The 13,132-nt window shown below is 31.9% G+C and overlaps 1 protein-coding gene across 1 annotated transcript; it reads left to right on the top strand.

Moving 5' to 3' along the window:
- Positions 1-1,785: 1,785 nt before the first annotated feature.
- On the top strand, positions 1,786-7,634 carry LOC132051595 (jasmonate-induced oxygenase 2-like). The gene is made up of 3 exons (XM_059442735.1): positions 1,786-2,365; positions 4,601-4,934; positions 7,215-7,634. The coding sequence occupies exons 1-3, from the start codon at positions 1,860-1,862 to the stop codon at positions 7,470-7,472; spliced, it is 1,098 nt and encodes a 365-aa protein (XP_059298718.1). The 5' UTR covers positions 1,786-1,859; the 3' UTR covers positions 7,473-7,634.
- Positions 7,635-13,132: the final 5,498 nt, after the last annotated feature.

The raw sequence follows: 13,132 nt of genomic DNA, 5'->3' as shown, positions 1-13,132 counted from the left end.
AATTCCATAATTATATTACCAAAAGTTACTCTCTCTGTCCTAATTTATGTGACATAGTTTGACTAGGCACGAAGTTTAAAAAAGAAAGAAAAGATCTTTAAAACTTGTGGTCTAAAACAAGTCATAGATATTTGCGTGGATTTAAATCATTTTATTAAAGGTAAAAGGGGAAGTTTCAAGTTAAATGATTTCTAAACATAAAAATATATCATTCTTTTTAAGACAAACTAAAAACAAATGTGCTACTATTTTTTGTGTAGCACTGACTTTCATCATCTAGTGTGTATATATATTACTACTATATAGAAGCATGGGTTTAAACCCATGCTTCGTCGTCCGTAGTCCCAAAAAAAAAAAAAAAAAAAAAGTGGACCCCATACTAAACAACACCAAACAATAAAAAAAATAATAAAAAAAGTGGAACCCACCACCTTCAAACTCACGGGAAAAAAAAAGTGAACCCCATATTAACAAAATCAAGTAATATATATAAAAAAAAAAAAAGTGAATCCCATATTAAAAAAATAAATAATGTCAAAAAAAAAAAAGTGCAGACTTTGTATTCATAGCAAATACTAATATAATAAAGTTTTAGATACGGAGCACAAACTACAATGTTATATTAATCGTGTTTAGAACATAGTATATATATATATATATATATATATATATATATATGCAAAAAAAAAACGGTAAAACTAATAATGTCAACAAAAAAAAAAAGTGCACCCCATATTAAAAAATCAAACAATATTCATGTAATTTCCAAAGTATCTCATTAAGTCAATAATGATGGATTCATTACCACATGCGTATCAATCCATTAGTGGGAGCAAATGAAATTATTGTACAACAAAAATCATGGATCCCGTATTATTGCTTTTCTTCAAAAGGTTAAGTAGCCAAACCATACAATTTTTTTTTTTTTTATATATATTAGCCTGAGATCTAATCTAGATCCGACCGTTGTATTTCTTTATTCCGCCATGTCATTTATTTGTTATGTTTACTAAAATAAATATACTTAAAACATTTATATTTTAAAATAAGATAGAATGTAATTACTTTTTCATTTTTATTCTTACTCTAATAAATGTGAAAAGAGATTAATGTCGTAAAAAAAAAAAATCAAATGGAGATCAAATAATGAATAAGGTAAATTAGTCAAATTATAATTCTAATCGACGTTTTCTTAAAAAATCATGCAAAAGATAACATGACAAGTAAAATGAGCTAAACCGAGAATATTTACCAAAAATAAAAAAATAGTATTTCTTCGTTTAAATAGAAAATCAATTTCTACTTTGTTTCGTTTTAAACATGTAAAATTAATTTAATAATTTGAATTAGAATTATCCAAATGAAAATTTGATAAAAAATAATAAGTATTTTACATCTTTAAATTAATCGAATTAAAATTGAAAGTATCAACTGACGCTTAAATATTGCCATTGTTTTATCTCAAAGAGAGGAAAATAGTTTCCTTTTAAACAAGTCTTCTCTTTTAAAAAATATTAATAAATATTTGCACATTTTGTATTCGTAGCAAACACTAATATAATAAAGTTTTATATACGGAGCACAAACTACAATGTTATATTAATCGTGTTTTGAACATATATATATATATATATATATATATATATATATTATCACTATTCAAACACAACTACATACACATAGATACACTATAATCTAAAGTGTTGGGCCCGTGCGCAGTACGGGCATAGGCCGTCTAGCGTATAATATAAGCTAAGCTAGGGTCTTTCTTAGTTGCAATTTGTTTCATCATCGTACTCCCCATATTGGAATAGTCAGAAATCTTGAAATAAACAGTAAAGTGAATAAGCAGCAACATCATGAAATCTCCACAAGATTGGCCAGAACCTATAGTCCGCGTCCAATCTTTATCTGATAGTGGCATCTCTACAATTCCCAACAAATATATCAAGCCGCCAATAGAGAGACCATCGTTGAGTAATTCCTTCAACAACGATATTAACATCCCCACCATTGATTTCCTGGGACTTTTTACTAGTGATGGAAACAATTATGCAAATAAATCTATTATTTATGAACAAATTTCAGAGGCTTGTAGAAACTGGGGATTCTTTCAGGTTGTGAATCATGGTGTTCCTCCGGAGCTAATGGATGAAGCTCGAGAAGTTTGGAGGGAATTCTTTCACCATCCCATGGATGTTAAGCAAACATATGCTAATACGCCTAAGACTTATGAGGGCTATGGGAGCCGTCTTGGAGTTGAGAAAGGTGCCATTCTTGATTGGAGTGATTATTATTTTCTTCACTATCTTCCTTGTTCTTTGAAGGTCCATAACAAGTGGCCTGCCCTCCCGCTTTCCCTCAGGTACGTACAAGTTACAACTAATTATATACACTGATACTGTAATGATTTTAATGAATATTGGCTGGCAAGTGTATGTTAGTTACCGTTTAGATAGGTTACCAATTGATGTTTATTGTTTGATATTTACATGTAGTTATCTTATAAGACTTACTTTATAATTTTACTACTATATATAAGGGAGGATCTCAAGTTTTTGTACTCCTCACACTATTCTTTGAGTAATGAAGTTACTACATGTGGTTGTTGCTTTTTGTTTACATATTTTCATTTTTCTTATGATCATTTCCACTTGGGACTTTGTAATTGGACTAGATTGACACCAAATATAGTAACTTTTTGTGGATATCTTCTTGTTCCTTATTGGATTACTCCCTTTGTTTCTTTTCACTTGTTCCTTATACTAAAAATAATTTTTTTATTTATCTATTTTAGCAAATCACAAAAGATTTATTAATTTCTTCCTATACTACTCTTATCATTAAGTAACTACATAAGTATTATTACTTCGGTGTCAAATTATCTGTCGGGGTTACTAAAAATAGTTATCTCAAATTATTTATCGTTTTAGAAGTTCAAGGCACAATTAATTATTTTTCCTCATTTTACACTTAGTAGAATTTTATCATTAATAAAGATGACACATTAATAGATAAACATTCAATGGAGAGAGATTATAACTTAGACATAGCTAAGGGTAAAGTAGTCAAATACCCCTCCTACTTATAATTTCTTAAGGGGCTTGTAAAGCAAAAAAAAGACAGATAATTTAAGACAGAGGGAGTATATAACTTAGACATAACTAAGGGTAAAGTAGTTAAATACCTCTCCTAATTATAATTTCTTAAGGGTCTTGTACAACAAAAAAGCGACAGATAATTTGAAAGAGAGGGAGTAGTAGTCAAACTTAATTACCTCAACTTATCTGAATAATTGAGGTAGAAAAATTGAACAACTGATAGCTGACGTGTGTTTTGTTAAATAGTTGGTGATAGTTCAGGTAGGAAACTCGCACACCTCATAGTTCATGTAGAAAGCTCACAAAAACAGTGATAGTTCAGGTGTGTTTTTTTACCATTATATCTAATTATTATACATTTCGATAAAATTCATGTAAAGTTGGAGTCACAATTTCATTTCCAATTAGAACATTTATTAGGTCCTACTAATTAGTACCCCCAATTATTCTCTTTGGGTGTGTTCGTATGAAGGAAATATTTTTCACGAAAATTATTGTTTTAAAAATATTTTTCAGGAAAACAAGTGTGTTGCTTACTTAATTTCTTATCTTCGGTATGTAAGCAAAAATATTGTGCTAAAATTATTTGTCTATAGCCTAGACAAGTACAATGGGAGGTGGGGTTGGGGTTGGGGATGTGGGGTGGTGGTTGGTGCGGATGGGAACTACAATGGTGGGAGTGAACATAAGTTGTATTGGAAGGACGTCGGGAGGGAACAATGAATGTGAAAACCAATTGTGGAACTTGATTTTCCTACTTCTACTAGCGAAGTCATTTTCCTCATTTTAAGAAACTTATTTTGCTAGAGGAAATGTTTTTAAAAAAATTTGACCAACCAAACATGAAAAATTGAAAAACATTTTTTGAAAAATATTTCCCTTCATACCGAACAAACCCTTTATTTATTTAAACCTCCAATGTTTTGCTTCTTTAGTGAATATTGAATCTTGTGTCCCTTTGTATTTGCTAATTGTCCTTCCAAACGTCCTTCATCATAAATAATTTATTCTTTAAAATTATTCAATTATGTGACTAATTTTTTTGATAATTATGAAGACTTACCAACAAAACATGATTAACGTGTTGCTAGATTAAATTAATTAGGCAATAAAAAAATATGACATAAATTGGAGTATTTTTAAATGTAATTTATTACGTTCGTAGCATGAGTTTAGCTGATTTCAAGAGTGCACGCAACTAGTATCAATGTATAGACCCTAAACTCCTTTTTTAATACCTCACACCATCATAGAAGCTTATGACGCTGTTTTTTCTCCATTGGAATAGCGTACCTACATTTTTTACTATAGTATGATATATAATCTTTTTTTGAATAATGAAGTTGTACTCTAGTAATGTTCCATTGCAATACTTTTTTCTCGCCCTTTTTTGTTTCATTTTGCTTTGTGAGGGAGATGGGCTAGCTAGTTGGTTATTTGCTGTCATTATAAGATATGGTTGTTAGACTTTGATGGAAATTAAGACATAACAAATGCAGGAAAGTGATTGAAGAATATTCAAAACAAGTGGTGAAGTTTTGTGGGCGTTTAATGAAGATATTATCATCAAATCTTGGATTAAAAGAGGATGTTTTGCAGAATGCATTTGGAGGAGACAAAGATATAGGAGCATGTCTAAGGGTGAACTTTTATCCAAAATGTCCACAGCCAGACTTGACCTTAGGCCTTTCACCACATTCTGATCCTGGTGGCATGACCATTCTCCTCCCTGACCAGCACGTTGCTGGCCTTCAGGTCCGGCGAGACAGCCATTGGATCACTGTAAAGCCAGCTTCACATGCTTTCATTGTCAATATAGGTGATCAGATTCAGGTGAATACATATTACTCCCTCCGTCTCAAAATGTTTGTCTCTTTCCTTTTTTGGCAACATACTCTTTAATTTCAAGAGTCCACATGGCATGTTTAATGCCACAAGACTAAAGAACGTTTTGGTACATCATATATATCTTTAATTTAAGACCACAAGATTCAAAAATCTTCTCTACTTTCTTAAACGTCGTGTCAAGAAAACCCCGACAACATCTTGAAACGGAGAGAGTATCTTACTTCTCGTCTTTCACTGTTTTTGTTTAGTAGTAGGTATAGTTTGTTCATCTTTAAATGTGTTTTAGTACGATGGCAAATATTTTTCTGGAAAATATATTTTGTGTTCAATTAAAATATTAACAAATCAAATACTGGGAGTGGTATTTTATGAAAGTTTCTTAATAGGAGTAGTAAAGATTGATATAATGTCTAAGTGTTAATTAGATTAAATAATATGAAGTTAAAGTTAAAAGTTAACAGAATTATAAGTAAACTGACTTCTACCTATAAGTGATTGGTAGTCACTTTATCCCCCTTAATTTAATGAAAAACGCGAGAAAATTATAACTTCTCATACAAAATATCTTTTCTAAAAATGACTCCTCATAGAAAAAAAAAATCTTTTCTAAAAATGGCTTCTAGCTATTATACTACCAAACACAACTTGATGTTTATTTTTTGTTTAGTAGTAGCAGTAGTAGTTCGTATTTGTAAATTATCTTTAAAGAGAGTGTTTGGCTGGAAATTGACCAAAAATAGTCACATGGGAGGGAGTGAAAACAGCGTCCCCGCGTCCGCTTTGCTTTGTTTAAACACAACGAAAGTTTAAGAAGCAAAATTATAAAGAATTATACGTCAATTTGGTTTTCTATAGACTATCAAGTTTTTGCCTAGTACATGCATTATTCTGCATATAGAAATGTTTTGGAAAATTATAACTTCTACAAAGTTAGAATTAGCAAGTTACCACCTTCTAAAGAAAAGGGCTTTAGCACATGCTACACTATACCAAAACCAAATTGACTTACAATCTCTAATCATTCCTTTATAATGACATAAATGTTTAATGTTTTCACAATTTTACTTAACTTTTTCAGAGAAATATTGTGACTTTGACACGTATACTTTTCTAAAGACTCTTGATTTACGCATATTGTTTGAGAATGTCTCTGAAAACAATTAACACCGTAGTTGTTACAACCTGTTCAGTACTACTACTCCTATCATTAATAGTTTAATACCAATGTTCCAAAAAGGCGAACGTGTAATAAAACATGTGGTATTTAATGGTATGTTTGGTACGATGGAAATTGGCTTTCGGGAAGATATTTTTCATGAGGTAGTCATCTTCTTGTGTTTGGTATAATGAAGTCATTTTCCATGAAAATTATTATTCATTAAAAGGAGAAGAATGGCTTCCCTAACTTATGAACGGAAGTTATTTTTTATATTACTTGCTTCAACTAACATTTAGACATTATTATTAATTTTTAGTTCTCAAAATTTTCTCCAATTTATTAATATTATTATCTTTAATATATAATTTTAAAAAAAATACTTTTCACACACCATCGAATGTCAGAAAAATATTTTTTAAAAAAATTATTTTTCGTAGAAAATAACTTCCTCCGTCGTACCAAACACACCCAAATCTTTTTCATTTGGCAAAATGAAATGAAATGTATCAACCTAATATTTCTTTACTACATTTGTCCTTTTAATCACTCATTTCGCAGACCCCATATTTGGTAAATATAAACACCTTATCCTATTACATGAACCTCACATCTGAAGATAAAGTACGACATGAAATGTTACGTTGGACCAACCTACCAAAATTGTACCTGAATTTCAAATCAAAAGTTACAACCCAGTATCGTTCTTGCTTTTCATTTTCTCTCTTTTTTTTTCTTTTTTTTTTTCCCGATTGCGATGGTATCTCACCTATTGAATATTCTATAACAAAAAAATTGAATATTTCAGATGACTGAGATGCTTTTATTTTCTTATTTCATTTTGAAAATGATAGAATCAATGTTTTCTATCATACTGTTTTATTTTGTAAATTGCTTTTTAGGGGTAAGGGTGCTTCAAATTAAATATTGGATGCCTCAAATGACTGAGATCTAATTACTTCAGTTTATTATTAATCGATTTTCCAAAATATAGCCTTTGATCATTGAAAGAAGAACAAGTGCGTTACCACGTAAGACTTGAAGATTGAAAATTGCATAATTAGTACATTGAACTCAACAATTAATTAACTTGTCTGTTATTTATGTAGGTATTAAGCAATGCCATATACAAGAGTGTTGAGCATAGAGTGATCGTGAATTCAGCAGAAGAGCGTGTTTCCCTTGCATTTTTCTACAATCCTAAAAGTGATTTGCTGATAGAACCAGTAAAGGAGCTAGTTACCAAGCAAAATCCTCCATTGTATCCACCAAGGACCTTTGATGAGTATAGACTCTACATGAGGACTAAAGGACCTCAGGGAAAGTCTCAGTTAGGAGAATCAGACAAATCCCAAGATGAAAAATAAATTAATGTCTTTTTTCTTTTAAAAACATATGATAATAGTACCATCAGGTTAGCTCGCATGAATTCGATTATTTTACTGAATTCTTGCTATCAAAGGTTAGGTAGATAAAGATAAATCACCTGCTATTTTTGTCCTAGTTAATAAATGAACCTTAATCTCCGATGATTTTTTCCCTATGACCCCATGCTTATATCTGCAGGGCTGGCTTTGGTTCAAAATTTTGTCCAGTTCAATTTGATTTGGGTTTGACTGGGTCACCTAGACTCTATATATGAATAGAAGATCATTCATATATATATATATATGCCCCATTTATAATTATATTAAAATCATTTGTTTTCACTGCAAATTTAATTTTACAAGTGACACGAAAAATATGACTTGTTTTCTTTTATTTTGTATTTTGCTACAAAACTAAAAGTGATGGTGGAACCATTTTACTCAATATAATAAAATGAGCATTTAAATCTTGCACGCTGAAGTGTAAAAGAATTTCTACACTGTTATATCACCTGAAAGATAAGTAAAGGTTATCGCGTGCCCACAATAAATAAATTAAAATACGGTAGGTAACTCTATAAAACAGATTGACATACAGTAAAAAATAACTAAATTATACAGTGCGTATATATTATTGGAATAATTGAGTTTAACTAATTTTTCGAGGAGTTCCACAAATCATTTTTGGAAAGAAAGAGGAAGAATATAGGCAGGTCTCTCTTTTTGACTTTTGAAATTTGTGAGTGCCTTTCAACTACTTCTCCACCTTTAAGTTTATTTTAAATTGATACTAAACATGTTTTGCATGGGATAAAGCTTATGTAACAACGAGTTATCCAATTGATTAGTAATATCAAAATCACTCGTTTGAATTATTCATCCAGTTTTATCTTTGATGAACCAAAAGTAAGGTGAAATACTCTTTAACACATCGATATATGTAATCCTGGAGGCTGGAGTTTCGTGAAAAGCTTTTGAACGCAAGACATCAATATATACTAAAACTAGTTACATTGCATTCCATCTATATACAATAAATAATATACATATGGTTAAACTTAATTTCACTTGTATTTATAGAGATTTGTTTCGTGAAAACAATAGTTAACTTAAGATCTACTCATATATTTTCCTTTGAATATCCTCGTACTCCTCCGTCCCATATTACTTGTCTACTTTTCCTTTTATACTCCTTTTAAGAACTCATAAATAAAAGTGTATTTTTACTATATTACCCTTATTTCTCTCCAATTAATTGCCCTCTAATCAATAGTTTGCTTCAAAAAACAGTTAATGTTAAGAGCAAAGTAGGAAAAACTTAATTAATTTTATATTGATTTGGTAAATGGATCAAGTGTTTTGGGACACATATTTATAGTAATGTGGACAACTAATATCGGACAGAGGGAGTAACTTATGTTTGTATCTATGTTTTGAATTCGCCGCCTCTTTTTTACTCCCTTTGTCTCAAAATATTTGTCATCCTTTCTAAATATACTTGTCTCAAAATATTTGTCGTTTTATTTAATCAAAATAAAATTAAGTAGTTTTTTCCTATTTTACCCTTGTATTAATTAACAATATTTAAGAGGTTCTCATCATTGATAGAGTAAACATTTCTTGAGGAGAGATTATATGATGAAACATGTTAAGGGTATAATAGTCAAAATACTACCCATATAAATGTTTTCTTAATGGGCGTGTAAATGAAAAATGCGATAAATATTTTGAGATGGAGGGAGTACCATCTTTTTTTTTTTTGGTTTCAAACACCTCTTCATGATATATCAAATCAAACCACTTGAAATAATAAATAATACTAGCTCAATATGTCATGAAATTTATATAGTTACCTGTAATAATTACGATAATTTGGATGGTGCAATTCATGGTGGAGATCATGCTTAGAAAATTCTTACTACATAAATCATTTGCTACCTTCATCAGACTATATTCAATTATCATGGAAGTAATTCTAGCGTAGACTTTCGAAATTTAGTATTCATCCAACAATAATTGAAATGACACAAAGCATCATATGGTGGTTAGTTTCTATTCAAGAAGGAAAAGTGAGTACAGTGGTCCTTCAACTCTTTCCATCAACAACAATTTTTAAATGCCCTCGCTAGTTGTTTGAAGGAACTAAGCAAATCTGCCTTTGTTTTAATGAGTTTGAGTTAATTTAATACACTTATAGTGTAATAAATATTTACATGTGATCATATCATTTAGGTAATTGAAAGTAATTTTATTTGATAACAATTAATTAGTTGCCTAGAATAAATAGTAAGTACTCCGTCCATCCACTTTTACTTATCTACTTTACTAAAAAAAAAATATTCACTTTATTTGTCCACTTTCGCATACTAAGCAAAAGACAATTTTTGTGCTTGTTTTACCCTTAATATTAACTACCCTTAATTTTTGTGTTTTCTCTTGAGCCGAGGGTCTTTCGGAAATAGCCTCTCTATCTTCCGAGATAGGGGTAAAATCACTGACACTTTATCCTCCCCGTCTCCCACATTGTGGGATTTCACTGGGTATGTTGTTGTTGTTGTTGTTGTTGTATTAACTACTCATTCCCCAAATCATTATCCAAGTCTATTAAGATTATATACCAATTAATATGAGTATTATAGTAAATTATACACTTCATTTATTAATTTTTAAAGGGAGTGCAAATTAAATCCATTCTGGACAAGTACTAAAACTCTAGAAGTGAACTGAGGGTGTAACATGTTATAATCCCTCCGATTAAAAAGAGTGTTCACTTATCAAATCAAGAAAGAATCAATCTTATTTTTTCAGATTTGCCCCTATGAAGTGTTATGTGATCAAGTCCCAATACCTATTTAATTAGGGCAGTTTAGTTAAATTACCTATTTTTTTCTTTCTAAGAGCTAGTATTTTCTTAAGGGGTGTGCAAATGGCTAAGTCGACACTCGGAGGGAGTAACAAATTCAATTACGCTGAATTTCTACACTTTATACGACATAAATCCCTCTTCTCTATGGGTAACTTTTTCTTGATTGATATCACTGGCAATGGCCACACGTTGAAATCAATCAAAGATTACCACAATTATGCATTTGTGGATCCGCTCATTTCTGTTAGGAATTATTTTCAGGGAGTCGTAGGTAAAGACTACAACTTACAAATCGCCAATTTTAATTCAAAATTAAGCTAAGATAAATAGCTCAGGGAAGTCTAATGAGTCTCATGCTATCTAAGCTTTCTTTAGTACCACTTGGATGTGAATATTTGTTCCACCATGACCCTGTTTCAGGATTAACATGCATCCTTCTTGTCGACATGATAAAGAAATACTTATATGTAATCGACCATGGAAGTCAGAGGAAGAGTGTTCATTTCACATTTGACAACCAATTATAAAATATGTAAAAGCAATAAAGTATTCAAATACAAGTTATTATACATTCCGTCTAAAATAATGTGTGTATATATATATATATATATATATATATATATATATATATATATATATATATATGTAGAAGGATTTTGCAAAAGGCTATTGTTTGTGTATTACATTGATCATCTTTAACTACATAAGGATGAGCAGAGTTTGCTCAATAACATTGTCACACCGCACTGAGGGGTATGACGGGCTCCGACCCATAGGCCGGGACCACCTAACTTAATAGTTACTTTGAGCATCATATACCCTAATTCAAAGAACACCTGCACGCAGAAAAGGCCCAACATAGAAATATCCAATAATCCAACATATATATTCATATGCGAACCGACAAGGTCGCTACAACATCACGAGTATCACAAAGCTGGCTAGGCTATCAGAAAAGTATCAAGAGCTTAAAATAAGGCCGACAAGGCCATACATAATATTTACATACCCCACTATGTCTATGAGCCTCTAAGAGTGTACATAAGAACATGTATTACACTAGCAGAAAAGTACCAAAAGATAGCAAGTCCGGAGTAGTGGCACTTTGCCGACACCGAAGCCGAGAGTCCCATCGGTTGCTCTCCAATAACTCTATCGGGGCTGCAAAGACGAAATGCGGCGTCCGTGCAAGGGACGTCAGTACGGATAAAAGTGCTGAGTATGTAAGGCGGGATGCAATAGCATGAGTAAGGTGGAAGTACAAAGAAAATAAAAGTAACCTGTCATCAGAGAACGTGCGTTATGGAATGCATGCATATTCTAGAATCATATGTAAATGAGGACATATATATATATATATAATTGTTAGTGTTGCGGAACGTGCAACTCGATCCATAAAGTTAGTGTTGTGGAGCGTACAACCCGATCCATAAATATAGTATATTGTAGTATATTGCTGCGGAACGTGCAGCCCGATCCATATATGTTAGTGCCGAGGAACGCACGGCCTGATCCATAATCATCATATGTTAGTGCCGAGGGACGTACGACCCGATCCATAATCATCATATGTTGGTGCCGAGGAACGTACGGCCCGATCCATAATCATCATATGTATAAATACATAATATAACTAGCATGCGCGAGAGCCCATTAGAAGCCATTACTCAGTCGGAGTGACATAAGGTCGGTGACCTCCGAATAAATTATGGAAATTCGTATCGAATCCAAAGAAGTAACTTAATGACGATAAACATGATAACATACCAAGAATCATCAAATAACTAAGACATTAAGATTTAAGCTACATGACACAGGAATGGAGTGATTCATTATGGAACGTTCGTGTCCATGCTCTAGTTGGATTCGTGCCAAGGGAAGGGAGAGAAATTAACAACTTACATACCTTATTCGTCAAGCCACCACTTAAGGGATCCTTTATTCCAATGTTCGCTCTTCACTTGAACCTATATGGCGAGAAGTACTTCTTTAATCATACTTTCATTATACTTTCCATTAACTCACTCGTACTAGCTATCAAATACTAGTTTGGGTCACGAAAATTTGGACAGCATCTCCCCTATATTATCTACTTCCTTCAAATACCAAAACAACTCCCAAACAATACCAACAACATCAACAATAATATTATCAAGATTCTACGAGATAAATATGTAGAATTACATCCAAACTATCTTCAAATCTCAATCCATACACCAACAACGCCAACACAACAATCTATAACCCTTATTCTCCTAATTATTCCTAAATCAGTCTTAAGAAAGAGAGATTCATACCTTATCCTTGCTAGAATGAGAGGATCTTCAATATTTACTTTGTTTCCAAGCCAACTCCAACACAAAACGAAACTATAATCGCGACTACACAGTGTCCGGACCTCGATTAATCCGTAACTTGAAATTTACTCAAAATCCTCACTTTTATGCGATATATGAGCTCTCATATGCTTGCTGAACTTTCTAGAGGTTTTTATGGAATTATTATGGAGAAAAATGGGGGTTTTAACCCTTATATAGTGGGTTGAACTCGGTGGCACTGTAGCACTGTAGCAGTGCAGGACACTGTATGTCCGCATAGTTCAGTCCCATGTTATACCCGCCTAACTTGTAATGTCCATAATTCTCTACCCCGAGATCGTATCGACGAGCGGTTTATTGCGTTGGAAACTAGACTTCCTGAACTTCAATTTAGGCTCTTGTTTTGCTTCAAAACTCCTCATCTACTAAAAGATATTCTTCCTCCAAGTTGGGCCAAAATTACCCCCTCATATTTT

The sequence above is a fragment of the Lycium ferocissimum genome, chromosome 4 (assembly GCF_029784015.1).
Source record: "Lycium ferocissimum isolate CSIRO_LF1 chromosome 4, AGI_CSIRO_Lferr_CH_V1, whole genome shotgun sequence".
NCBI classification, from domain to species: domain Eukaryota; kingdom Viridiplantae; phylum Streptophyta; class Magnoliopsida; order Solanales; family Solanaceae; genus Lycium; species Lycium ferocissimum.
Note: the sequence above shows the minus strand (reverse complement) of the source record. Positions and strands in the feature narration are given on the sequence as shown.